Here is a 26250-nt window from a genome sequence, read left to right as displayed (position 1 = left end):
AACTTAGCTATGTAAACATGTTTTTGTTTTAATCCCAGGTGTGGGTTGTGGGGCTGCTTCAGATTGTCCATAATCTTGCCTTCTGTAAGCTCTGAGACGGGCATGATCTTTGCTAGCTGCAGATTAGGGGTTTTTGGGAAGGGGCACTCAAAGAGGGTATAAATATCAGAGCCTAGAGAGGGAGAGGGGTGCCTCTGCTCTCCCCTACCCCCCTGCTGCTCCTGGTTCTGTTGTTACAGTTTGATGAGAAGAAGTTGAAGATATCCTGAAGTGAAGGTTGGACCTGCTCCAAGGAACCCCAACAAGCCCTACCATCAGGAAGTAATCTAAAGAGAACTATACCCCCTCTCCCCTCTAACCTTCTTTCTCTCCTACCTGGTGTTGGGGTATTAGGGTTGGGGTGAAGGGAGGTAGAGGTATATGAACCCCAATAAAGTAGTTTTTTAAAAACACATGCCAGGTGCATGCCAGGCAGCTGTGTCCAGTAGCAGGAGAAGATGGCCATATCCACAGGAGTTAAAGTTCCTCGTAATTTTTGCTTGTTGGAAGAACTTGAAGAAGGACAGAAAGGAGTAGGTGATGGTACGGTTAGCTGGGGCCCTGAAGGTGATGAAGACATGACACTTACAAAGTGGACAGGCATGATCATTGGGCCAAGGACAAGCTATGCAAACAGAATATATAGCCTGAAAGAAGAATGTGCATCCAAATACCCAGAAGCTCCTCCATCGGTTAGACTTGTAATAAAAATTAATATGAATGGAATCAATAATTCCAGTGGAATGGTGGATGCATGGAGCATACCCGTATTAGCAAAATGGCAAAATTCCTATAGCATTAAAGCTGTGCCTCAAGAGCTAAGACGTCTAATGATGTCCAAGGAAGCGATGAAGCTTCCACAGCCACCAGCAGGACAAACATACAACAGCTAACAGTAGATCTCAAACGTGTCTTAAATCAACAACCTTCTGCCCATGTTAATGTCTTGTTTAAATTTCACCATTCAGAATACCCACACATTAACTAGAAGAATTCCAGCTGGCAAACATGACCGGGACAGTTGTAAGAATATATTTAATATATGTACACCCATTATGTTTTCAGGTAACAAGAGAAGTGCAACACATTTTTTTTCTTTCTCTACTCAAAGCACTGTCATTTAAACATGAACCTGAAGTATTCAAATTTAAATTCAGGTTTTCAAGACAGAAGCATTGGCAAAGGAGTGTCAGACGGCCACGGAAACCTTTGTCTTTCTGAAAAGTCTCAAGAAGGAAGAACAGAAATGGCATGCTTTATCCATTGTACGTACAGCTGCAGTTGGAATTGTTTAAAGTAGCAGGTATAATGGATAGTCACAAACTGTGCTAATTCTTGAAGTGGTGTGGGTGCTGACTGCTATTAGTACCAAACATAGGTTCAGGATTGCTTTGATACCTGTATTTATAATAAAAAGATGTTTGGGGGTTATTGATGAATTTCTGGTGAAAAGCTGTTCCTGTTTGTTACATGTAACAGACATGATGATTTGTTTACAGTCTTTGTTTAATAAAACATGCTTAGAAGTTTTAAGTGAAGTTTAAAAAAAAGGAAATAGGTGTATGGATAGGTGATTTTGAGATTAAAGTTAGTCTTAAAATGTAAATAAAATATGGAATGTGTCCTCAAGGGGGGAAAAACATGCCAACCGACATTTCTGCTGGATGTATTAACTCATTCTGGCTTCATTCACCCCTTTGCCCCATGAATAACATCTAGATAATGTACATCTACATCTGTCTGTTGGTTACTTGATATATTCTTTTTTTTAATGTTTATTTATTACATCCCATGAATATTTTGTCTGCATATATGCTTGTGTATCATATGAGGGTCTGGTGCCCAAGGGGCCAGAGGAAGGTATTGGATCCCTTGGGCTGTGTGTGAGTGCTGGAATTGAACTCAGGTCCTCTGAAAGAGCTGCTGGTGTCAACCATCTTTGCAGTCCCAGATTTCCACAAGCCACATCCACTGTGTGGATGGTTGTATCCTCACTCTCTCTGACTCCATTAACGCACAGCCCAGTGGCTCACCACGAACATGACCTGGAAAGAAGGGATGAATAAGAATTCAGGGAGCAGGCACCCCAAGTGGAGGAGACTGAGACCTAGGCCACTCTTCTTTCCCCTCTAACCTGGTTCCCAGAGGGCAGGTGGGCCACCTCATGGGCTCCGTGGGTTCCAGGGCAAAAGCTATCAGTCCTTGGCTCACTTGAACGCCACAGGCTTGGATGCCATCAAGCTGGGTGCATCTTCTAACCTGAAACTGCGAAAAGCAGAAAACATCATTATTTTATACTCAGAATAATAAGTGCATGCTAGAGAGAAAGCCATGAAAATTCCATTAATTTCCAAGCTTGTGGGGACAACTGCGAGGGACCCTAACTGCTTTCTTGCTGTCATCACAGAGCCTGGCGGGGGATCTGGCTGACTCTAGTTGTTCTCACAGGAGGATCTTGATGGGAAACCTGATGAAGCTTCACCATCATCATGGTAAGAGGGTTGGGAGCATAGTCACGGTGCACAGTGCACTGCTCATGCGTATGGAGAACTGACACATGGTAAAGCTCTTCTGTATGCTTTGACATTACTGCTGGTATCCTTCATATCCCTCCTCTTCCTTCTTCTCCCTCCTCCTCCTTTGTCTCTTCCTCCTTCATCTCTCTACTCCGCCTTCACTCTCCTTCCTCCTCCTTCACCCTCTTCCTTCTTCACCCTCCTCCTCCTTCATCTCCCTCCTCCTTCATCTCCCTCCTCCTCTAACTCCCTCCTCCTCCTTTATCTCCTTCTCCTTCTTTATCTCCTTCCTCCTCCTTCATTTCCTCTTTCTCCTTCTCCCTCCTCCTCCTTCACTCTCCTTCATCCTCCTTCACCCACTTCCTCCTTCACCCTCCTCCTCCTTCATCTCCCTCCTCCTCTATCTCCCTCCTCCTCCTCCTTTATCTCCTCCTCTGTAGGAGCCAGGCCTGACTGGGCTGCCTGCCTGTCTTGCTGTTTCATGTCCTGTTTCTAGCAGCTTCCATGTCTGTTTATCTTGGTTAGCTAGTCATGTTTACTGCTCTGAGAACACACCCCTCCCTTCCTCGAGACTTTTCCTCCTGTGTGCAATCACCTCTTGAGGGATTTCACCTGGGAGGAGGAGTCCTGTTTTGCTGCCTATAAGAAGGTTCTTTGGAACTCTGAAGAGGACAAGAATAATAAACTGCTGCCGCAGCTGCTGCTCTCTTAGCACGAAGGACCCACTGTGTTAGTGTGTGTGTGTGTGTGTGTGTGTGTGTGTGTGTGTGTGTGTGTGTGTATGAGTTAAATCCGCAGTCCCTTGCCCTTACCTCGGTACTGCGGTGGCGGGTGCCACACTCCTCCTCCTTCACCTTCCTCCTCCTCTTTCATCTTCCTCCTCCTCCTTCATCTCTCCCTCCTCCATCTCCCTCCTCCATCTCCCTCCTCCTTCACCCTCCTCCTTCTTCATCTCCCTCCTTCTCATTTATCTCATCCTCCTTCATCTCCCTCCTCCTCCTTCACCCTCCTCTTCCTTCATCTCCCCCTCCTCCTCCCTCATCTCCTCCTTCATCACCCTCTTCCTCCTCCTCCATCTCCCTCCTCCTCCTCATTCTCCATCTCCCTCCTCTTCCTTTATCTCCTCCTCTTCCATCTCCCTACTCCTCCTCCTCCTTCATTCTCTTCCTTCATCTCCCTCCTCTTCCTCCCCTACATCTTTATCTTCCTGCCTCTCCATCTTTGTACTGGCTGGTTTTGTGTGTCAACTTGACACAAACTAGACTCATCAGTGAGGAAGGAGCCTCAGTTGAGGAAATGCCTCCAAGAGATCCAGTTGTTAGACATTTTCTCAACTAGTGATCAGTTGGGGAGGACTCAGCCCATGGTGGGTGGTGCTATCCCTGGGCTGGTGGCCCTGAGTTCTATAAGAAAGCAGGCTGAGCACGCCATTGGAAGGAAGCCAGTAAGCAGCACCCTCCGTGGCCTCTGCATCAGCTCCTGCCTCCAGGTTCCTGCTCATGCCTCCAGGTTCCTGTCCCGTTTGAGTTCCTGTCCTGACTTCTTTCAATGATGAACAACAAGGAGCAATGAAAGCTGAACAAACCTTTTCCTCCAGAACTTGTTTTCTGGCTATGGTGTCTTGTTACAGCCATGGAAACCTTAATTAAGACACTTCCTCCTCCATCTTTCTCTTCCTCTTCTTCCCTTCCCTTTGTTCTCTTCTTCCTCCTCCTTTATGTCCTACCTTCTCTTCCCCTGCTCTCAGATCAGCTGGATGCTGCCCCCACTGGCCCTCTTCCTCCTCTGTCCACCTTCTGGCTTCCATGTTTCCAGGAATCCATGTTTTCTTGCACCAATGGAGGCTGCTGCACTGTCTACTGGCTCCTCTACAAACATGCTGATCATCCTGCTCCCATGATCCCCCCACTCAAGAGGGTGGCGAGAGAGCTAACTGTGGAATCACCATGAGATTCCCACATGGCTCTGACATGTGGCCCCTTAGAGCTTTGACACCAGAGGCCAGGGTTTAGAAAGGAGCTACCTAATGAGACTCTGCTGCGGTTTCAGTTTGGGGTGCCCCTCACAGGCTTTGTGTGCTTGAGCCCACAGTCCTTACTTGATGGTGACGGTGTTTGGAAGATGGCAGAATCTTTAGGAAGTTGAGACTAGCTAGAGGAAGTGAGTCACTAAGCGGGGTTGGCCTTTAGGTTTATAGCCTAGCTGCTCTGCCTGTCCCCTCTCTGCTTCCCGGTCTGCCTAGATGTAAGCAAGCAGCCACACACTCCTGCTGCCACAACCGTGAGCAACTCCTGTCAGCATGCCCTCCTCTGGTGTCTCTTACCAGGTGTTCAGTCACAGCAGTGGGGAAAGTCACTAATTCAGACTCTGGAAACCTACGGCAGACCCCAGGGCCTCCTGTCCCCGAATAAAGCACATGGAAGGCATCTTGCTGGGTTCACCCTGTCTTGAGCACCACAGGAGCCTGGGACTTCTGGGGACAAATGGCCTCTTTTTGGAAGATGCTGGCACACACTTGCATGTCCCTTAAGGAAGCTCTGGCTTTCTGGGCTGGGAAAACAACTGGTAGGAAGCATTTTCATGTCCTGTGGCATCCTTCCATCTTCTGTATGCCTGTGTCTACCCTTTCTCTTTGAACAAGGACCACGGTCATTTTGAACTAGGACCACCCATTTCCCTGGCGTGACCTGATCTTAACTGATTGCACTGACCACTGGCCCTATTTCTAAATAAGTCCACATTTTTGAGTTGCAAGGGTCTGTGGAACCTCAACAGGTAAATTCAGAGGGTCTTAATTAAAGTTTCATGAAAGAGTGCTCTACTGCAAGTTCTTAGTTAAATCATTACCATGGAGACAGAAAAAAAAACAATCAGAGTCAAGCGACGTCAACCTTCCGTTTGTTACTCTTATTTTCACTCTTCAATGCCAGCCATTTTTCCTTTCTTCCTCTGTCAGTGGGAAAGGCCTGGCTGCATTAGAGCCTCCAGCCATGATACCACTGTCTTCAGATCGGGGCTGTGAGTAACATTTTAGTTAGGACAAATGGAGGCAAGTCCATGTCATGGTTCCATGATCACAGAGGCTAAGGGGTACGGCTGGATTTATTACTTCTTGTGGGGAGATAACATTGGCCAGAGGGAGCCAAGTCCCCTCAGTGAGAGAGTGCACTTAGCACTTTCCTCAGAACTGGAAACTCCTCCTGGAGGGAGAGCTGGACCGCAAAGGACTTACAATGCCTACCACAGCAAATAATTGCTTGGGAAGAAAGAACTTTGCTGCAGGCTTCTTGGAGGAGACCACAACCTTGGAGGCTTCTTCTGTGAGTTGTCACCTATGCTGGTGCGGTCTTTTTGATGACACACGTGCCTTTGTGTCAACCATCATCTTGTGAATAACCCTAGGAAACCCATTTGTCAGCCAAGATGGACTTTGGTGGTTTCCTCATGTTGGCTTTTCCTTGGATCCCTATCTGTTCATCTCTCCCCAGGAGTCTCACAGGACAAGTGTTAGGATCATCTGACAACCTGAGTATTTCTAGGGCTTGGGGATGCTTAAGGTGGGCATGCCAGATGGGCATTTGCACTACCTAAAGTTCTGCCCCAAATATGATGTGACCTGGGAGCCAGGATAATGTGGGTGTAGCTACAGGGCTACTTGAACATTAATTGAATTTTCTGTCCTCAATTGTGTGGCAACAATAGTGCAGACTTTGCAGAACAGAGCCAGAGAGAGTGTGAAGTGCCCACACAGTCCCTGGTGTACAACAGCACAGTGGGAGGTCACACTGAGTCAGACGGCCAAGGTTGTGTACTTATCTATCACCCTCTTGTCCCCAGGATGGTCTGGGGGCTCACAATGGTCCTCGAGTAGAGAAGGAGGACAGTACTGTGGGCGGATCAGAAGGTGACATACAATAGAGTACAGCTGGGGAAGAGATTTCTACCTCCCGGGCATGGCTCATGAGCAGGATTGAAGGCTGCTCTCAAGCTGGGGCCACTCACCTGTAGAGAACTTATCCACATGTTATGGGCGGTCAGGTGACACACCAGGTGGACCTCATGGTTCAGTTACAAAACGCAAAATACACATCAATGGTAGAGAAACAAAACTGGGACATCTCCATGAATTTAGCAGGATGGAACAAATAATTCAAACAACACACAGATTTCTGGATCATAATAAGATCATTGAGATTAACTCTTCTACTGGGTGGGGTGGGCAGTGACATGAGAAACCTCGAAAACAAGGACTGCGCCATATAATGTCCACTAGAAAGACATGCAGTTCCTCTTTGTGGCTGACAGTTGTCTTGAGTTAAAGGGGTCATTAATAGAAAAGGTTTAAGAAGCCAAAAGTGCCTGTAATAGGAGTCCCAGAGAGAACAGAGAATGACCAAGGTGGGGGCGGGGGGAGAGGGGCAAGAGGGGTGATGTTAAAGACCTCACCAGTGACCTGTTCAGAGGTGACAAAGGTTGAGTCATTCAAAGAGCTAAGCGTCTCAGAGAATGCAACTATCTTCATGGAAAAGAAAATACAGCCAGGCATGCAGGCGTGTGTGTGTGTGTGTGTGTGTGTGTGTGTGAGAGAGAGAGAGAGAGAGAGAGAGAGAGAGAGAGAGAGGGAGGGAGGGAGGGAGGGAGGGAGGGAGGGAGGGAGAGAGAGAGAGAGGGAGGGAGGGAGGGAGGGAGGGAGGGAGAGAGAGAGAGAGGGAGGGAGGGAGAGAGAGAGAGAGAGAGAGAGAGAGAGAGAGAGAGAGAGAGAGAGAGAGAGAGAGAGAGAACACTAGTGCAACTGACCTGGACCAGAAGCCATGCAAGCCTGAGACTGTGGGAGTGCGTCCATAGACTCTGCTACCCAGAACTCCTGCTGTGATGTAGAGGTTACAGACAGAACAGTCCCTGCACTCTTGTGGGACAGTTTGCCTAGTGGCTGGCAAAACCAAGGACCAACAGCCTGAAGATGTCCTCTGGCCGGCACACAGGCGCTGTGGCAGGAGTGTGCCTGCACTCACACACTGTCCATGAATACACTCATGTACATATACACGTATGTACACTTACACACAGGCGAAGTTTTCCTTCGCAGTCTGGTTACCTTGTATCATCATCCTGACTGAAAAGACAGGAAAAATGCTTGATTCTTGCTCATTTTTAAAACCGATGCCTTAAATGTTTGACTGGTCATCTGTATTCCCTGAGGTATATGTAATTTGTTTTTGTTTGATAATATGATTTTAAATGTAAACATTGTATGTTTTAATTCATTGCTGTTGTCATGTCCACGTCAGTAAATACAGTCACTCAGGACTTTATTCACTCCGTACAGACATCCACCTTGAACCTGCTCAGAGGATTCACTCCGCTCAGATTCCTAAGCACCTGAGTTTCACAGATCTCCCCCTCTCCCTCTCTCTCCCTCTCCCTCCCTCTCCCTCCCTCTTCCTCTCCCTCCCTCTCCCTCTCCTCTCTCTCTCTCTCCTCTCTCTCTCTCTCTCTCTCCCACCCCTTCTCTCCAGGTTCTTTCTCTGAGTATCAAGGATATTGCCTCATCACTGTCTCCCACGGTACATATGAAGCTCTCTTGAAACAAAAGTAAAATATTAAGGGCAAAATCTAATCAAGCTAAGTTTTTTTTTTCCTTTTAAGATTTATTCTTTTATTTACCTTAACTGCTCAAGGTTTTAGGTGTATGCGTGTCTTGCTGACATATGTGCTTGTGCCGCGTGTGTACCCTGTCCCTGCCTGATGCCTGTGCAAATGAAAAGAGAGTCGTTCGTGTCCCCCACCTCCCGCTAATACTGGAATTACGGACAGTTATGAACCGCCATGTGGCCACTGGGAATCAAACCCAGGTCCTCTGCAGGAACAGCAAGTGTTCTTTCCTAACCGCTGGGCCGCCTTTCTGGCCTCCTATTTTTATTTTTAAGTGTGTGTCGGTGTGCGCGCACACACACTCACACACATGTGTGCAGATACCCACAGACTCCTGCAGAGGGCATCAGATTCCCTGCAGCCAGAGTTACAAGAGGGTTATGAGTGCTTGGGCCTTGGGCTTGGTCCTCCGCAAGAGCAGTGCGCGCTGAGCTTCTGTGCCGCTGTCTCTCCTGCCTCAGGCTGTTTTGTTGTATTTTTGTATAATGTGGGAGACACAGAGAACTGAGCCCTAGAACAGAGTCCTTTAGCTGCTCAGCCAGGGCAAAATGCAGCGAGGCTTACTCGTGTCGGTTTGAGTGTAATTATAAGGGATTGCTTTTTTAAAATTTACATATAATTATATAATTTAAGTACTTAATTATATAATTTATTACTACATATCAATTGCTAATTTTATACAATTATAAATAATTTTATATAATTATGTAAAACATTTGCACGGTTCAAAGTCACATCCATGAACTGGATGTACTGTGGGAGCCCTCGCTTCCAGCCCTGTGCCTTGAGCCCCTGTTCCTTTCTCTTTCTGAGCAGGTGGCTCAGGTACAGAGGGTGCAAAGATTCGGAGTCCAAGATCAAGGTCTGGCAGATGCATCTGGGGAGAGCCTGGCTCCTGGTTTGTGGTGTCTTCTTGTGTAGAAAACACATGCGGTCTCCTGGGGTCTCCTACAGGGATGTGAGCCCTGTTGATAAGGCTCCATCTCCATGACCTGATCGTATCCCATGACTGCACCCCTTTGAGTGTTAGGTTACAACATATGAACCTGCCAGAAGAGACATAGACATTCAGGCCATAACAACAACACACACACACACATTCACTAGTCTCCTCTTTTTTATATAATTTATTTTATTTTATTTGCATTGGTGTTAGAGTATCAAATCTGTTGGAACTGGAGTTACAGACAGTTGTGAGCTGCCATGTGGGTGCTGGGAATTGAACCCAGGTCCTTGGGAAGAGCAGACAATGCTCTTCTGGGAGCCACCTCTCCAGCCCCCACTGTCCCCTCTTAAACTTAATCTTAGCCAAAGGCAAGGATGTGATACCCCCATTTAAATAATAGTACACTACATATGCTCTTACTGGCGCTGCACTTTGTGTTGGTCTCCCTGGATCTGCTTGGTTGTGACATGTGGGTGTGCGGTGGTGCATTCCTCCAGGCCCCCTTGGTAGCATCTGAATTGTTTCTAGACCTTTGATAGTGCAACTTAAAACCCCTTACGGTGTGCTAGGGAGATGGTACTGTCGGTAAACATGTCCTGCAAACATGAGGACCCAAGTTCAAATCCTCAGGACCCATATGAAAACAATGGGATTGTAGTCCATGCCTCCAATCCCAGTTCTGGGGAGGTGGAGACAGGATGCTCCTCAAGGCTCACTGGCCAAATGAGTGAGCTTAGGGTCAGTGAGAGGCCCTGTCTCAAAATAAAAGGGTGAGAGTGATTGAGGAAGACACCTGGGTTAACATCTGACCGCCAAATGCCCTGACTATGCTTGCACATGCACACACATAATTAAAAAGCCCAAACAAAAACAAAGGCCACTCTACAACAATTAACCTTATGACCCCTATGGTATGTGTGTGTGTGTGTGTGTGTGTGTGTGTGTGTGTGTGTGTGTGTGAGATTTTAGCCCATTAATCATTAAAATAAATTCTTAGAAATAGGAACGCTGCATCAAAGAATAAATTCATGGGCCATTTTTTTTTCTTTAAAGATGTCCAATTTCCCTTCATAATAATCTTGCCTACCCAACTCCACCCCCTCCCAGAATGCAACAGTACCCACTTCACAGGCTTGTCTGCAGAGAATGGCGTCCACCCCTTGGCTATTGGGCTATTGGGCCACACAGAGCTAACCCACTCTAGCAGTCTTAGCAATCCCAGGCTTGTTGGCATTTATATGGGGACATTTTTCTTCTCCGTTGGTGTGCTCTCTCCCCTTTGTCTGGGAACCCATACCTTCCTCACTAGCATGGTCTTCTGTCCATCCTGAATACAGACAGACTGGCCAGTCATGGGTGAGGACCACTCCCTTTCTGGGCCTGCCCGATTGCATCTTTGTGCTATAATGTAAATGTTCCCTTTAATCTGGGCCAGGTAGCACCCACCTTTAATCCCAGCACTCAGGGAGGCAGAGGAAGGAGGATTGCTGTGAGTTCAAGACCAGCCTGGTCTACTAAACCGTCAAGGCTATGCAGAAAAGCTCTGTCTAAATAAATAAATAAATAAATAAATAAATAAATAAATAAATAAATAAATAAATAAATTTTCCCTTTATGTTTTGGTGGTGTTTTCTCTCCCTTGGTTGGTTGTTCTGTTTTGTGTTATAGTGAACTGAACCCAGAACCTTTTGCTCACCAGGCAAGCACTTACCACTGAGTCCTGTCTCTGTATATTGCCAGCCCTCTTTATTATCCTGTGCCAGTCTCCTGAGTAGCCAGGATTACAGATCTCTGTCAAACTATTTAAGAAGATATCTACCCAGCTCGGCAGGTGCTTGAGGTGCTCACCTCTAAGCTCATTAGCTGTTACTTCCTCTCTGAGGCAGCGGCAAGGCCACTCCAGAGGCTGACCTCCAGGGTCACAGTATCGGCTTTAGTGAACCGGCACGGTACTTTGCTTCCACATTTTACCCCAGGGACTGAGCATCCATGGACATGCTTGCCGGGGCTTATTATTCTATTAGAAGTTCAAAGAGTGATTTATGCAAATCTGTTTTATTAGCTGGTCTCTCTCAAATTGCTCCTTGCTTGCTTAATCTGAATTTTAACTCACTAGGGAAAGTCCAGATAAAGGTTTCACATGTATTTATTCACAGTGAGTGCTGTGGCGCACACGAGCAGGTCAGAGGGTAACGTCTGGGGTCCGTCCTCTCCTCACCATGAGGGTCCTGGGGCTTCTTGAGCCCTCTCACCAGCTTCCTTGAGTTATGCTACTTAAGGAGTGTGCTAAGTGCCTCCGCTCCACACCTTTGAAGCCTCTTTTACAGGAAAGTGATGTTCTTTATGGCGAGAGCTTATGTCCCTGCTGACATTTTCGACTCAAATTTAATATAGGAGGGTATTTCTTTACTACTTTGACTAAAACGCTTTACTCATTAGGCTGAAAACCTCAGCATCGAACAACCAATTGAGCAAAGATAAAGACAGGACTAGAGAGATGGCTCAGTGGCTAAGATCTCTGCCTGATCTTCCAGAGGGCCAGGGTTCGATTCCCAGCACCACCATGGCAGCCTACAATCGATTAACTCTGGTTTCAGGGTATCCAACACTCCCTTCTGACTTCTAAGGGTAACTACATATATGTGGTAAACAGACACAGGTGCCAACAAAATACTCATACAATAAGATAAACATTTAAAAATAAGACAAAGACAAAAGTTTACAGAATATTCTCTGCGTCAGCCTATAAAGAAGATTACCCGTGGGCCCCTGCAATGGCTCAGTGGATAAAAGCGCTCGCCACTAAGGCCTGACAAGCCGAGCTCAACCCCTCAAATCCAAGGCTTAGAAGGAGAGAACTGACTTCCCCAAGTTGTCCTCTAACCACAAACAGCATGCACACATGCACACATATGCACACACATGCACACACATAGGCACACACAAACACAGATACACACATGCATGCACACACAGGCATGCACACACAGGCACACACACACAGACATACACATGCATGCACACACACAGGCACACACACTCACACAGATACACATATACAAATGCATGCACACATGCACACACACCCACACATAGACATATACACACAGGCACACAAATGCGCACACACATGCACACATACAGACACACACGCGCACACATGCTTGTCCACATTTGCTCGTGCATGCACATACACACACACACACACACACAGGAAGTTCAGTTCCTTCGGTCACTCCCTGTCAGGCTATCCAATCACAGCTGTGCTGATGCATCAGTTAAAGCGATGCTTTCTTCACAGAATGCTACTGCCCTTCATGGACTTTCACAGTTATTTCATTTTGCTTTCATATTTCAGAAATTGTTTTTGCTCCTTAATTTAATACTATGTTTCTAAAATCATTTTGATTGGTCTGTGTATATGCCCACTTGTGAATGTGGGTGCGCATGTCTTGTCTGACACAGGGCTCTTACTTCACCCCTGTGTAGCCCAGCCAACATCTGGGACCTCTCCTGCCCTCATTCCCCACCTCCCTATAGGTTACAGACTTACATGAAAGTAGATTTGAACTCGGGTCCTCGCACTTGCCTGCAGAGGCTGGAAGACAGTGTTGGATCCCATCCCCTGGAGCTGGAGTTACGGGTGGCTGTAAGCTGTCCAGTGTGAGTGCTGGGAACCACACTTCTATCCTGTGCAAGAACAGTGCAAACTCTTCCCAGGAAGCCATCTTCCCAGCCCCGCCCCCCCCCCCCCGCCTTTGTAGGAGATTGCATAATTTTATGCACGTGCATCCAAAAGTAAATTTACACAAGACTGGTGTTCATGCATGCCCAAGCCTGTCTCCTTCCCCTCTGGCCCTTACCCACAAGGCATGGACTGGGTCTCCCTTGTATTTCACCATCTTATCACCCTGACATGAGCGCCCTTGTACAATGAGCCCCATTCCATTCTCCCCCCTCCCCCCCCCCATTCCATTCTTGATGCTTCGTTTGTGTAAGTTGTCCAGCACTTCCTGTGGAGCACCCGGGCCCCTTCCTACAGCCAGTCAAAACCTCCGCGCACTTGGTAGTTCTCACCAGCAGTGCAACAGGCTACCGGCTTCTGAGATTCAAGAGTGAGCAATCAGAATTGCAGATCTGTTCTTAATTTGACAAGTGGCAATTTTAATTAGTGTTTCTCATTTTATAAAGGAAGCTGAGCATCCTGCAATAGGATTTAGGGCCATTTGCCCGTTTCCTTCTGTGAATCATGTTAATGTTATTTACTTGCTTTTTTCCCCCTCCTTTGATTCACTTAACGGTGGAGTGTTCTCCATGAAGGACAGAACATACTCCAGGCCCATCCGTGCCAGCTACATGGGTGACACTGAGTTCATTGCTGTAGCTGAGCAGCTATGGACACACTAAGACTTGTTTATTCATTAAGTGGTGGAGAGTCAATTCCTTGTAATTTGTATACTGACTATAAAGTGTGTGTGTATGTGTGTGTGTGTGTGTGTGTGTGTGTGTGTGTGTGTGTGTGTGTAAAGTCACTTCTTTAGGGTACACCCTAAAAGCACAATGTTGGCTTTGTAATCTATGTGTTTTCTACTTTGTAAAGCTTCAGCATTCACTGCTACACATCCACCTATATAACAGGGCTACTACATGTTTTTTTTTTAATAATTAAAACAGATAAATTTATGTTTTGATTCCAAACACAAGTACATATGAGGTAGAGCTGAACTTCCAGCTTAAGCTAAAAGCTCCTTTTCCATCTTAAACATGTTTTAAGGCTGCAACACCCCAAACCCAAAGCAGGGGAGACCTGCTGTGTAGCTGGGGGCTGGGTCTGCCTTCCGGCAGCTGTGCGGGGGCCTAACACCGCCTTCCCAAATTTTTAAAAATTAGATATTTAATCCGTCTAGAATGTTTGAAACAGGGTCTCACAATGTGGCCCAGGCAAGCTTTGAACTTGCAATCTTTCTCCTTCTGCCTCTAAAGTTCTGGGATTTCTGGTGTACATCACCATGTTGGACTTGTTCAAAACATAAATAAAGTTTTGTTCTCTTTTATTTTATTAAATCTTTGAGTTTTCCTCTGGGATACATTTTTTTCAGACTAAAAAAAAATTAAAAAATATTTATGTGGAGATTATTTTTAATACAGTTTTTTAATATTTAATTTTTGATTTTTTAAAATTATTATTTATTCACATTACATCTCGATTGTAATCCCTTCTCTCTTATCTTCCTGTTCCTACCCTACCTTCCTCTTCTGCCCTATTCCCCTCCCCTAGACCTCTGACTGGTGGGAACCTCCTCCCCCACCATCAGCCTATCAGGTCTCATCTGGGTAGCCTGCATCCCCCACAGAGCCTCTGGGCACCTGAGTTCCTGTCAGAGGCAGTCCTCTGCTCTTCCCTCCCCTTTTCCATGTGGAGAATGAGCTGTCCATCTGCTACATCTGAACCAGAGGTCTAGGTTCTCTGCTTGTGATGTCTTCGGTTGGTGCATCAGCTTGTGCAGGAAGCCCTGGGTCCAGATCCACCGGCCTTGACAGTGTCTTTGTGATGCTTCTGACTCCCCCCTCCCCACCCCACTGTCTTTACACCTCCCATTTCTTCCATACAACTTACAGCTCTTGACCAAGAGCCCAGCTGAGTCTCAGCATCTGTCCCGATCGATCCCCCACTGGGCAGAGTCTCTCAGAGGACATCTGTGTTGGGCTAATGTCCACTTATAAGTGACTATATACCATGTATGTCTTTCTGGGTCTGGGTTACCTCACTCAGAATAATTATTTCTAGTTCCATCCACTTGCCTGCAAAATTTCAAGATTTCCACCTGCTTTTAAGTTGAGCAAAGTTTATTTCACAGGAAACAAAACTTCTTAGCTCAGAACACTTCTGAGGACCAGAAGTCCCAAATGCTAAGCACTATCCAACTCTGGGACTCCCCGGAGGGGCTCCTCCTGCAGCTGCTGTCTCCTTATTAATCACTAAATCATTCTTATTGTTCAAATTGCTGCTTCATGTTTTTCCATCCACAACAAATGTCAAAAACAAAAATTCCCATCAGAACACTCCATCCCTATGGACACTGAAAATGTGAATCCAGGAACCAGGGGATTACCCCCTCCAGTGTCTCTAAGGAAAGAGGAACCAACAGGCTCTCAGGAATGCAGGGTAGCCCCGTTGCTCAGGCCACAGGGATCACCCCAAATCACTCTCAAGGCATGGAAGACAGGGTTCCTACAGAGGTCAGGCCTTAAGCTCAGATGCAAGGGTGTTGTCCAGCTGTGAGCCCAGGATGTCCCTGGGGTTTCTGCAGATGAAACAGGAACTTCCTTCAGTATGGGTGTACTGTCGCAGTGAGACTATGCAGAGCTCACGAGTCGCTGGCCTGGGGGAGACCTTAAACCCAGCTCCTCAGGTTCATGTTTCCTCAGAGCTACAGGAGCTTAGGTTGGCTTGTAAGATAGACCGCAAAGCCAGAGATGTCAAGCCTGGGCCAAGTGGATAGGGAAAGGGTCAGGGCATAAAATGGTTCCTGACCAGGCAGGAGCATCTCCACCCCACCCCACCCCTGACCTTTTAATGTCCTGCTTGGACACAGAAGGCTCTGAGTTTCTAACTTAGAGTGATGACCCTCACCAGTCTCCGGGGACTTGGTTGGCCCTGGGGTTGTGTGAAGTTGGTAACAGACGTGTTCACCTTGAACACTGGAAGAAATTTTTAAATGTTTTCACTTTTAAAATGAGCATCCTGTGACAGCAAGTAGCATGGGCTCATTAAGTAGCAAAGCCTCAGAACTTCTGCAAGAGTCTTCCAGGACACATGCTGCTATGCGCCCTCTGCTGGGCATCTGGCAGAAGACACGCATACAAGTTAGCTCAGTCTCAGCAGCAGCCTTCGTAGCAGTGGCTGCCAGAGGAAGCCATGGACCCCTGTCTCCCAAAAGAAAGAGCATGTTGTTAGGGTGTATCTCTACTAGGCCAAGTTTTAGAAATAGATGTAAATATTAATCCATTAAAGGGCATTGCATAATCATTATATAATTTTATAGAAATTACACACATCAGTGTTAAGGCATGGTGGTACCTGACTTTAATTCCAGCATTCCAGAGACAGAAGCAGGTGAAAACTAGCCTGTTACATAGTGAGTTTCAGGCCAGTCAGGGTTACATAATGGGACCCTGTCTCAAAGAAAAACATCAGCGTAGTTATGACCGTGTCCACTTTTGTTGTTGTTGTTGTTGTTGTTGTTGTTTTGTTTTGTTTTTCGACACAGGGTTTCTCTGTGTAGCCTTGGCTACCCTGGACTCCCTTAGTAGAGCAGGTTGGCCTCGAACTCACAGAGATCCACCTGCCTCTGCCTCCCGAGTGCTGGGATTAAAGGCGTGCGCCACCACGCCGGGCAGGGAAGTAATTTCTTAAAGTTAACTGACAGCCTCACGCACTGAGGTTCCATCTCTTAGAAGCAGAATTGAGACGTGGATGGAGGGGACAACATCTCGTCCAGAACTGTGTGGTTCTGCGTAAGTTTCCCTAAAGGAAGCGCTGGGACTGTTGGCTCTCTCCACGTTAACCGGCTGGATATGTGCTGTCTGCCCTTGACCGTTCTTCTGACATACAGACATGTTGCCAGGCTTAGCCCGCAAGAGTGGTTGCAGCTGAAACTTTTTTCCTTGAAAGTTTAGTTTTACTATGAATCAAAAGGAAGCTGGGCCAGTTCAGTGACTTTTGTTTACAAACGCACTTACGCACCTGCCAGTTTGGTACTAAGTAAACATAAAAGCATAAACACGCGCAGACAGGGTGCACACGTGGAATCATATACAAGGCAGATTTTAGGCACCAAGACTTTGAGTGTTACTGTTGAGCATTGGGATTATAGCTCCTGCTATCCTCACTGAGGAAAGAAAGGAAATGACTCCCAGATCATTAGCAAACATATATGCATAATATTTTTACATGTAGTCCAGTCTCAATCAAAACCTAACATCTAAAAGTTTCATATTAAGAGAATTTTAAAACAGAAATCATATGATTTTTATGTCACCCATGACTATTACAAAAAAATACAATTATAATTAGCATATATTTACTTAGAATTTTCTTGGAAGGAAATGCCACCAAAATCTATGTCTATAACATTAAATTTTGTAACTTAATGAAATCTTTATCTTATGACTCCAATGAATTTTTTTTAAAACAAGGAATTAGCATTTTAAAGTTTTATGAAATACTTAATAGGCCCAAGATATCATTTTAATGGGCTTTAGAAGTTCAGAGTGCTCATATCTGTAAGGCAGTTTTCATCAGGACTTTTACTCACATTTATAAATCTGCACATGGGCATTTTAACTGGGCATGCAGCAGATAAAAATAATACTTCCAGCACACAATAAAAGTGAATAAAAAAGCTGAAGTGGTTCTCCCAGTATGTTTGGGCAGCTTAGGACATCTAGGGTATCCGCCCTTATGAGGGTGTTCCCTGGAAAAGCAACAGAGTAGCAATGCTTCCAGGAAATTCTTGTGTTGCCAGTGGCATTTACAAACACTTAACAAAAGGACCCAAGATAAAATGCATGCAGATCCTCCAAGCAAGGGACAAGGGACAGTAACCAGCAGTGCCTGAAGCTGGTGGGGGTGGGGTGGGGTGGGGAAACAGACACACACTACCTCCACAGCCTGAGGCACTCCCCTGTGCTCTAGGGACCTTGGCTCAGGGCCACCCACACAGGGATCCAAGCTCCAATACTGAAAGAAGGTTTGGGGTTATCTGACATAATAAAAGATGTGTTAGCGTCGGCTTAAGATTGGAAAGAAAGGTTTAGGAGGGTTAGACTATGACAGTGGATGAGGAGAGAACAACCAGGCATGGTGGTACTTAGCTCAGCACTCAGGTGGCCAAGGCAGGCAGGTCTCTGAGGATGGCCTAGTCTGCAGAATGAGTTGCGGGCCGGCCCAGGGATAGTGTGGGGTTGGGGAGAGCAGTTCCCATCGAATGTTCACTTGTCCTGGGGTGTGAGCTGTAGAGGCAAGGCCAGGCCAATGCCTTGTGTATTATCTTCCAACTTTTCATATCTTGTGTATGGCTTGGGGAGCAGGCAGCAACATGGCTCAGTGGGTCAAGACTGATCACACGAGCTCCATCTTTGGACCCGCGCAAAGATTTGCGAAATGAAACCCAAATCTAAGTTGTCCTGTCTTCCTCAACACTTCTCCCTCCCCCCACCCCCGCAACAAATACATGTAAAATCATTTTGAAAGTATTTTCCCATTTAAATCTCACAGAGGCTTTCATTAGATCCATGTCCCCAGTCACCCCACCATCTCTCGGAGCGAGTTCCTGGTATTCCCCTAGGCATGGAAATTTGTCCAGGCTCCCTGTATCCACAGGTCAGGAACCCCACGTCCTTGGGAGACTCTTCTTTTCTTAAATGAAGATCAGGGACATTCTGTTCCAAACTAGAATCCAGCCCCTCTCCTCTCTCAGGATTGCTGGTCCTTTTCAGAGGGTTAGGTGTGGGTGGGTGCAGACTGTGTGTGGTGACCCCCACAGTAGCCCCAACACAAGTCAGAGCTCTGCACACCATGACCAGAGTTAACAACATCCTCAAGCTCTCCCACGTTTCTTCCCACCCTGAGGATGCTGGGGCAGGAGGACAGGGGTCAGAGCGTGGCCACAGGGAGTAAAGGTGGTAACTGCATCACTGCTGTGCTTGAAGCCTGCACAACCCTCCCCAGCTCTGGGTCCCTGCACGGAGGAGCACCATCTTCTGGACAAGCCATGCTCCCTAGAGCTGTACTCCACAGTCCTGCTCAATAGTCCCTGACAACCTATTGCATGGTCAGCTGGCCAGGCCACCCCAGTCTCTCCTTGTACCCCCCAAACAGACACCACAAATTAACCACAGATCTCTTTCCCACAAGCCTCACCTGCCTTGTGGTGATATTGTTATTGTTTATTATTATTAATTATTATTATTAATTAAATTTTGTTTTATTAATACAGAGGGCTTTATGTAGCTCAGGCTGACCTTGAACTCTTAGCTGTCCTCCTGCCTCAGCCACCAATGCTCAGATTACAGTTATGTCTCGTGACATACACCAAGCATAGTCTCTAAGTTTATGTGTGGTTAGTATTGTCAAAGCTACAGGGTCAAAAATCAACCAGCAGGAAGGCCTCTGAGCACGCCTGTGGGAGATTATCTCAATTATGTTAATTGATGTGAGAAGGCCTGTCCACTGTGGGTGGCACCATTCCCTGGCTGGGCTCCTGCTCTGTATAAACATAGAAAGGGAACTGGGCAGCAGCACCCACTCATTACCTTCTGTCCTGACCATGGATTTCTGGATTGCTACTGCCCTGAACCCCACCCTTGGCCTCACCCCCAGAAAAGATGGACTATACCTTCTAACTGGGAGGGAGAATAAATCCTTCCTCCATAAATTGCTTTTGTCAGGGCGGCCTTTATTACAGCAACATGAAAATAAGACATCACATAATCCATGTAAGGAGACATTGACGCTTGTTTATCTCCCAACCATCTCCTGACATGTAGTGTGCCTCAACACTCCAATCCTGGTCTCTGTGGAAACCCCTGTGTGGTGGAGGCAAGGTCAGGAAGTGCAGCCCAAGGCAGTGGACCAGGAAAGAAGCTCAGATTGCATAGGATCTTCCAAAAATGCCTGTGTCCCTCTAGTGGCCCAAAGGAGAATTGCACAGGATTTCAACTTGACCCAACCTGAAACAGGTCCCCAGGGTAGGGGGACCAAGGGCCTCCTGCACATTGCTGATGGAGCCTTGCACACAGACCCTGCACTCTCACACATCACGTCGATGGAACCTGAGATTCAGTTCCCAGCTTTTGTTTTATGTTGGGACGTAATTATTTTTATCCCTAGATATGGTTTTAAGAAAATGCAAACTTCTCTGGGGTTTGGTTTTGAGACAAGGTCTCACCATGGAAGCCAGGATGATCTTCAAATCTTAATTTTCCTGCCTCAGTCTCCCAGGTCTGGGATCACACAGCTGAGCCACCACACTCTCCAGTTAATGCTTTTAGTACCAAGTCTGTGCTAACAGCCGAGACACGCTTAGCACAGTGATGAGAGGCAGCCATGCTCGCAAAGGTGCAATAGAGAAGGAGCCAAGTATATGGCCACCTGAGGAGCTCCACCCATCTCAGGACCTGGGGCTCTGCCCTCTGGGTGGCACCAGTTTTCCCTTTTTATCCCCCAAGTGTTGAGTTTGGTGTGGCCACCTGCGTCCACAGGGTATAGTACCTCATTGAAAGAGATGGAAACCAATCCTGAGAAGAAAAAAAAAGCTTGCTCACGTCCATTGTAGGTGCCAGGTTCCAGACTGGTGAGTTACCCACGTCTCTTCCTCCTCAGGACAACAGAATGAGTTGGGGCTTGTGGCTGCCTCATTGTACAGAGGTGGGCATGAGTTTCAGCAACTCACACACACACACACACACACACACACACACACACACACACACACACACACACACCCTCTGGTGCATCACAGGGGTCTTATCATGACCTCACCTTACCTTACTAGACTGGGCTCCCTGCTCCTCCTAGCCGCTGGCCCCATGTCCTTAGAAAGGCTGCCAGGTACCACAGGCAGGTACCTTACCCCAGTTCTCTTATGTGGGATGGTCCCAAAGAGTGAGGACTGAGTACCATTGCCTTTAACCTCACCCCAGTGACATCTCCTTGAATTTGCTTTGGTGACTCTTCAAAGCCTTGCACATTCCCAGGCTCCCCTCCCAAGGTGCTCCACAGTGGCCCTCTTGGTGGTTGTGACTTCATCTGTGCCACTGTAGTCAGGTCCTTCCTGCCCTTGCTCAGTGAGGACAAGTGCCCAGACGATGCTGTGTGAGGTTGAATACCCAGAGCCCGCTGCTCAGGAGGAGGAGCGCTGGCTGTGAGGAGCTGACCTGGGGCAGAGGGGCTGGAAACCAGAACGTGGGAGCAGAGTCAAGACAAAAGTGATGGTGCAAGTGCCACTGGGGAGAGCTGGAACCTTCCTTGATCCTGCACGTCACCCAGCCAAGAGGGATAGCTCTGCCACCCTGGAGACCCAATCTGTGATGCCCAGGCTTTATGGACACACTGTTAAAGTTTTGTTGTTGTTGCTTTGTTTCTTAGTTTTTGAGATGTGGCTTCTCTGGGTAGCCCTGGATGTTCTGAAACTCTCTCTGTAGACCAGGCCGACCTCAAACTCAGAGATCTGCCCACCTCTGCCTCTGGAGTGCTGGGGTGCACACCACACCTGGCTGCAGTTAACGTTCTTAAGTCTGACTGACACCAGGGCCACTCCAGGGTCACGGCCACTCTACTCTGAGGCATTATCCAGATCCCCAAGGTGAAAGTCAATTTTTCGGGAGTCTGAAGTGTGGCTAATTATTGTTGTAAGAAAGCCAGAGCAGAGAGGCTGAGAGCAGGTGCAAGAGCAGAGGATCATGGGAGCAGAGATGCAAGGGGAAGGAGCAGAAGAGAGGAAGATTCTGAGGCAGGATGGAGAAGGCCTGTGATGGGCTGGATCACCTGGGAAAAGGCCCTCAGATGCCTCTGGTGTCTCTGTAGAAATTACAACACAGAGCACAGAGCTAAGACCAAAGAAGAAACCATGCAGAAGGAAGAAGGAAGAAGCCGGAAGGCCCTGCTTCGCCACACAGTCTTAAATACCCTTCCCTCAGTGCCCCTCCTTTCTGTTTAATCACTGTCAGCCGGTTACTTGCTCCACCTCTTGACCTAGGCTTAACTTTATTCAGCTCTTGGATTAGAGCTGTGTGCTAGGGCGGAGACACACCGTTACCACCTGTTTATTATAAATTGAAAGTTCTCGGCTTGAACGTGTGTGTTAGGGCTGAGCCACTCCACAACTAGAAACAGGTTTTTACAGTTCACAGTGGCATCAAATATCCTGCAGCACTTCTGATGCTTTGACGGTCACAACATGAATTGTACCTCGAACTAAAGTAAACCCTTCTTGCTGTTTTGTTTGTTTGTTTTTTTTGTTTTCTGTTTTGGGGTCAGGGTATTTTATCACAGCAACAGAGACAATAAATAAGACAGTTGTATCTTTGTAACTGTTCACACACTTTCTGCTCCACTGATCTACTCATGTTACAGAAGATTTCTCCTGGTCCTTGTGGGGACTGTGGATATAAGCTTTTTGGAGGCCCACAGAGAAAGGCGAACGAAGTGTCAGCAGCTCCTATGGCTCCTCGGAAGATCCTGATCCACTGCACACTGTGTCGGTCCACTAGGGACTCCTGGCTCACTAGTGAAGTCTCAAAAAGGATCCGAAGCTAGGATGGTGACTGCTTCTCCTTCTTTACGGAAGTCTCCTCAGGTGGCCTTGCTCCCCACCATACCCCACATTTCCTCATAGCTACACCAACCTTACTGATTGTTATTGGTGCTGGAGGTTAGCATGGGATGGTTTGATTGGCCCTTCAGTTGTGCGATTTTACATTGCACAATAAAGTTAGAGCTGCACCTTGAGGCCTGGGATTCTGTGTGGGCTCTGTCCCCATTCACCCCCCCCCTTCACCCCTCACTCCCAGCCCCTGGTTCTATCTGGAGTACCCATGGCCCCTTTGCTCCTGGCCCACCTGTTTATTTTCAATTAAAAGCCCACACCATGTATTTAAAATACGCTTTTTGTCAACATTGTATAGCTGGATTTTGTTTCTTGTTTTCAGTTCACTCATCTATTCTTTGTCTTTTTTTAAAAAATAGATTTAAAAGAATGTGTGTGGATGCTTTGCATGTGTGTATGTGCTCCTTCATATGTGTGCCTGGGGCCTGAGGAAGTCAGAAGAAGGTGTCAGATCCACTGGGGCTGGAGTCGCACGCAGGCAGCTGTAAGCCACTACGTGGTGCTAGGAATCCAACTCAGGTCCCCTGGAAGAGCAGCCAGTGCTCTTAACCCTTGAGCCATTTCTTCAGTCCCTCATACTCCAATTTTAAAGATACACCTGGAGCCAGTGAGATAATTCAGCAAGTTAGAGCCACACCAGCCTGGCTACCTGTGTTCTAACACACATGTAGAAGTGGCAGGAACCTGTGATCACGGAGGTGGCCCTCTGACCCTCACAGGTGTCCTGCGGCAGCCCCCCCCCCCACTATAATAACAAATAACATTTAAGAGATATTTCCGGAGCTGGGTACTGTGAGCACCAGTAATCCCAGCACTTGGGGTGTGGAGGCAGGAGATCAAAAGTACAAGGTGGTCCCTAGGCAAATTGTGGGTTCACAGTCAGCCTAGGCTTCCTGAGTCTGGCTTAAAAAGCAAGAAACCAGGCTGGAGAGATGGCTCAGAGGTTAACAGCACTGCCTATTCTTCCAGAGGTCCTGAGTTCAATTCCCGGCAACCACATGGTGGCTCAAAACCATTCATAATGTGATCTAATGCCCTCTTCTGGCATGTAGGTGTACCTGCAAATAGAGGACTCAGACACTTAAAAAAAAAAAAACAAACTTAAATATTAAAGGGCAAGTAACCTGTTTCTGTTTAGGAGCTTGTCTGGACTCTAGCTCCCCCTGTCGTTTGTCTGCAGAGTTGCATGTTTTCTCACAAAGACCTCTTTCACAATGTGCCCATGGTATTGAGTCTGCATCTCTTTGGGGCTTCCTATTCCATCTTGCTCATATCTCACCTGTTTCTATATTCAAACCCCTCAGGTTAGCTTTCTGGTTTACATCCCCAATGGCTTTAGTGTCTCAATAACAAACAGCTCTGTAGGTTTTTAAGATCACAGGAGGGTTTCCTACCCCTGACGGTTCTCTATCTTGACCTTTGACTTCTGAGCTGTCAAGGATTTCCTGGCTCCGCCTAGTCATGGTTTTGGAGTGTAGGCTCAATTTTCTTAACCAGTATATTTTATTAACAATTTAGTGACCGAGCATACATCACTTATAACCCAACTAACCAAAACAATAAGAAATGAGGATTAAGGAACACAATAACAAAACCGTAAGGATATCAGTTCCGAGGAACGATTCTCCTGGCATAATCTGCAGGATCTCTTCTGCTGGAACCTGGAGTAACCAGAAACCAGAACCTCAGCACGAGCCGGAGCCCCGAAGCCTTCTCTCGAACGGTTCTCTCTAGGAGCGTCTCAAAGTTCAGCGATGAACAGCCAAAACTATCCCAAGTCTCCAAAAGGCCCCGCCTCCAGTTCTGGGCTCATTTATATATCTCCTCCCAGAGTCTGTTCACAGGATCTTTTCAGCTGGCAACAATCAAGCTCCCGCACAAGGTGGTCGGTCTTCTAGTGGATTAACCTCACCTGTTCTCTCACAAGACGGCTCGGATCCCACACTTGGAATCCTAAAAAACAGGTTTATCTCTCCTTCATTGGAGCTCACCTTCCCTCCACCACATGGCCTTTGCAGCATCCTCTCACACAGACACGGGTGCTTGCCCCACCCTCATAGCTCCTTGTAGATTACACCACTTGCCCTGGTCTTTGCTGGATTTGACAGTGCCTTCAAATAATGTTCATTTATTCACATTTCACTTTCCAAAAGTTTCCCCTTTGCCTTTTGTTCGTCTTCTGTCCGAGTTGATAAAGATTTTTTTTTTTCTCACTGTGTTCTGTTGCTATGAAGAGACACCATGCCCATGGCAACTCTTATCAAAGAAAGCATCTCATTGGGTCTGGCTGACAGTTTCAGAGGTTTTAGTTCATTATCACTGTGGCAGGAAGCATGGCGGCATGCAGGCAGACGACATACTGGAGACAGGCAACAGGAAGCAAGAGCCATTGGGCCTGCCTTGAGCTTTTGAAACTCCAAGGCCCACCCCCCAGTGACACACTTCCTCCAACAAAGCCACACCCCCTACTCCGGCTAAAGTAGTGCCACTCTTAATGACTGAGCATTCAAATATAGGTGCCTGTGAGGGCCATTCTTATTCAAACCACCACAGTAGGGTAAGATACTCTTGTAAATTCTGCTCCACATTTCCGGAGCCTCCGGGTTAAGTCTCCAGTTTTGTCCCTCACCAAACACATTGCTTTGAGTAAACGAAGCTAACTATGCATTGTGTGGTTGCATAATGGCTTTCAGGGAGCTTGACTACAAGGGATACTGCACACAAAGACCTTAGCTTTCTGAGTTCCTCCCTGGGAGCACTAACTTTACTTACCTCATATAGGGCTGATATCAGGAGACACAGGCATCAAGGTCAGCTCATTTCCCCATGCTCCCAAGTTCATTCCCACGGTCCCCAGAGGAGTTGCCCACATGGCTGTGTTGGGGAACCTGTCTGTCCCATGGGTTATGGGCTCCTCAAGACTCCTCTGGAAGCTCTGACTAGGATAGAACAGACCACATGGCCACAGGAGGGCAGGGAAAGCCCCACACGCCTGGGGCAAAGAACCACTCCTACCTAGGAGATGCTGGAAGTCATGGCTTCTCTCTGGATCATATTCAGGCTTTGAGTGTCTCTCTCCTGAACTAAGCAGAGCGTGTCTGTGATCTCTAATGAGTCCTAGACTTAGAATGATACCCTGCCGTGAGCCTGCAGCTTGCACCGCGTAGAGATCAACTAGGCGGGTCTCATTAGCATGGACTCACCTGTCCTGATGTCATAGATTCCTGTTGGCCACAGCCAGAAGGAGGGCCTGCCCCCCACAGGTGGCTCTGAGTCTTGTTGCTCATGAGTCTGAGTCCTGATTTCCCTAGGACTCCATTCGGAGGACACCTTCACGTAGCCAGAGATGACCGACACCACCCGTGTCATGTGTGGGCAGATGCATCAGAACCTTCATGTGAGGCTCTCTCCACACGCGTGGTCCTCATGAACAGACAGACAGACATCTGGGACAGAGTGTGGTAGGGCCAAATTCAGGGTTCAATCTATGTGTGGGCCCCCATGTAAGAGTCTGGTGACAAGGACCAGGCTGTTTGATCTGGATAGTGGGGCCAGCGCTGGGGGTGCTCACAATGAATTCTTAACATGAGCAGATCTGTTGGTCATCACTAGTATGCGCATCACCGTGAAGGAAGTGCAGGGACCTGATGGGAAAATGAGCACGTGACCCACTGGAATGAGCATCAAGTCCTGGGCAGAGCAACAC

At 47.2% G+C, this 26250-nt stretch overlaps 1 protein-coding gene across 1 annotated transcript; it reads left to right on the top strand.

The window, feature by feature from the left end:
- The first annotated feature begins 492 nt into the window (after window positions 1-492).
- Window positions 493-1269, top strand: LOC311593748 (ubiquitin-conjugating enzyme E2 variant 2-like). The gene has a single exon (XM_084775181.1). The coding sequence runs from the start codon at window positions 498-500 to the stop codon at window positions 930-932; it is 435 nt and encodes a 144-aa protein (XP_084631307.1). The 5' UTR covers window positions 493-497; the 3' UTR covers window positions 933-1269.
- The last annotated feature ends 24981 nt before the right edge of the window (window positions 1270-26250 follow it).

The sequence above is a fragment of the Acomys minous genome (genome assembly GCF_964271855.1).
Source record: "Acomys minous genome assembly, chromosome: 3".
Lineage (NCBI taxonomy): Eukaryota > Metazoa > Chordata > Mammalia > Rodentia > Muridae > Acomys > Acomys minous.
The sequence above is the reverse complement of the archived record's forward strand: the minus strand, read 5'-3'. Positions and strand labels throughout refer to the sequence as shown.

What these genes read in the sequence shown, in the direction of transcription:
- LOC311593748 (XM_084775181.1), top strand. Translation starts at nt 498, where the DNA reads ATGGCCATATCCACAGGAGTTAAAGTTCCTCGTAATTTTTGCTTGTTG.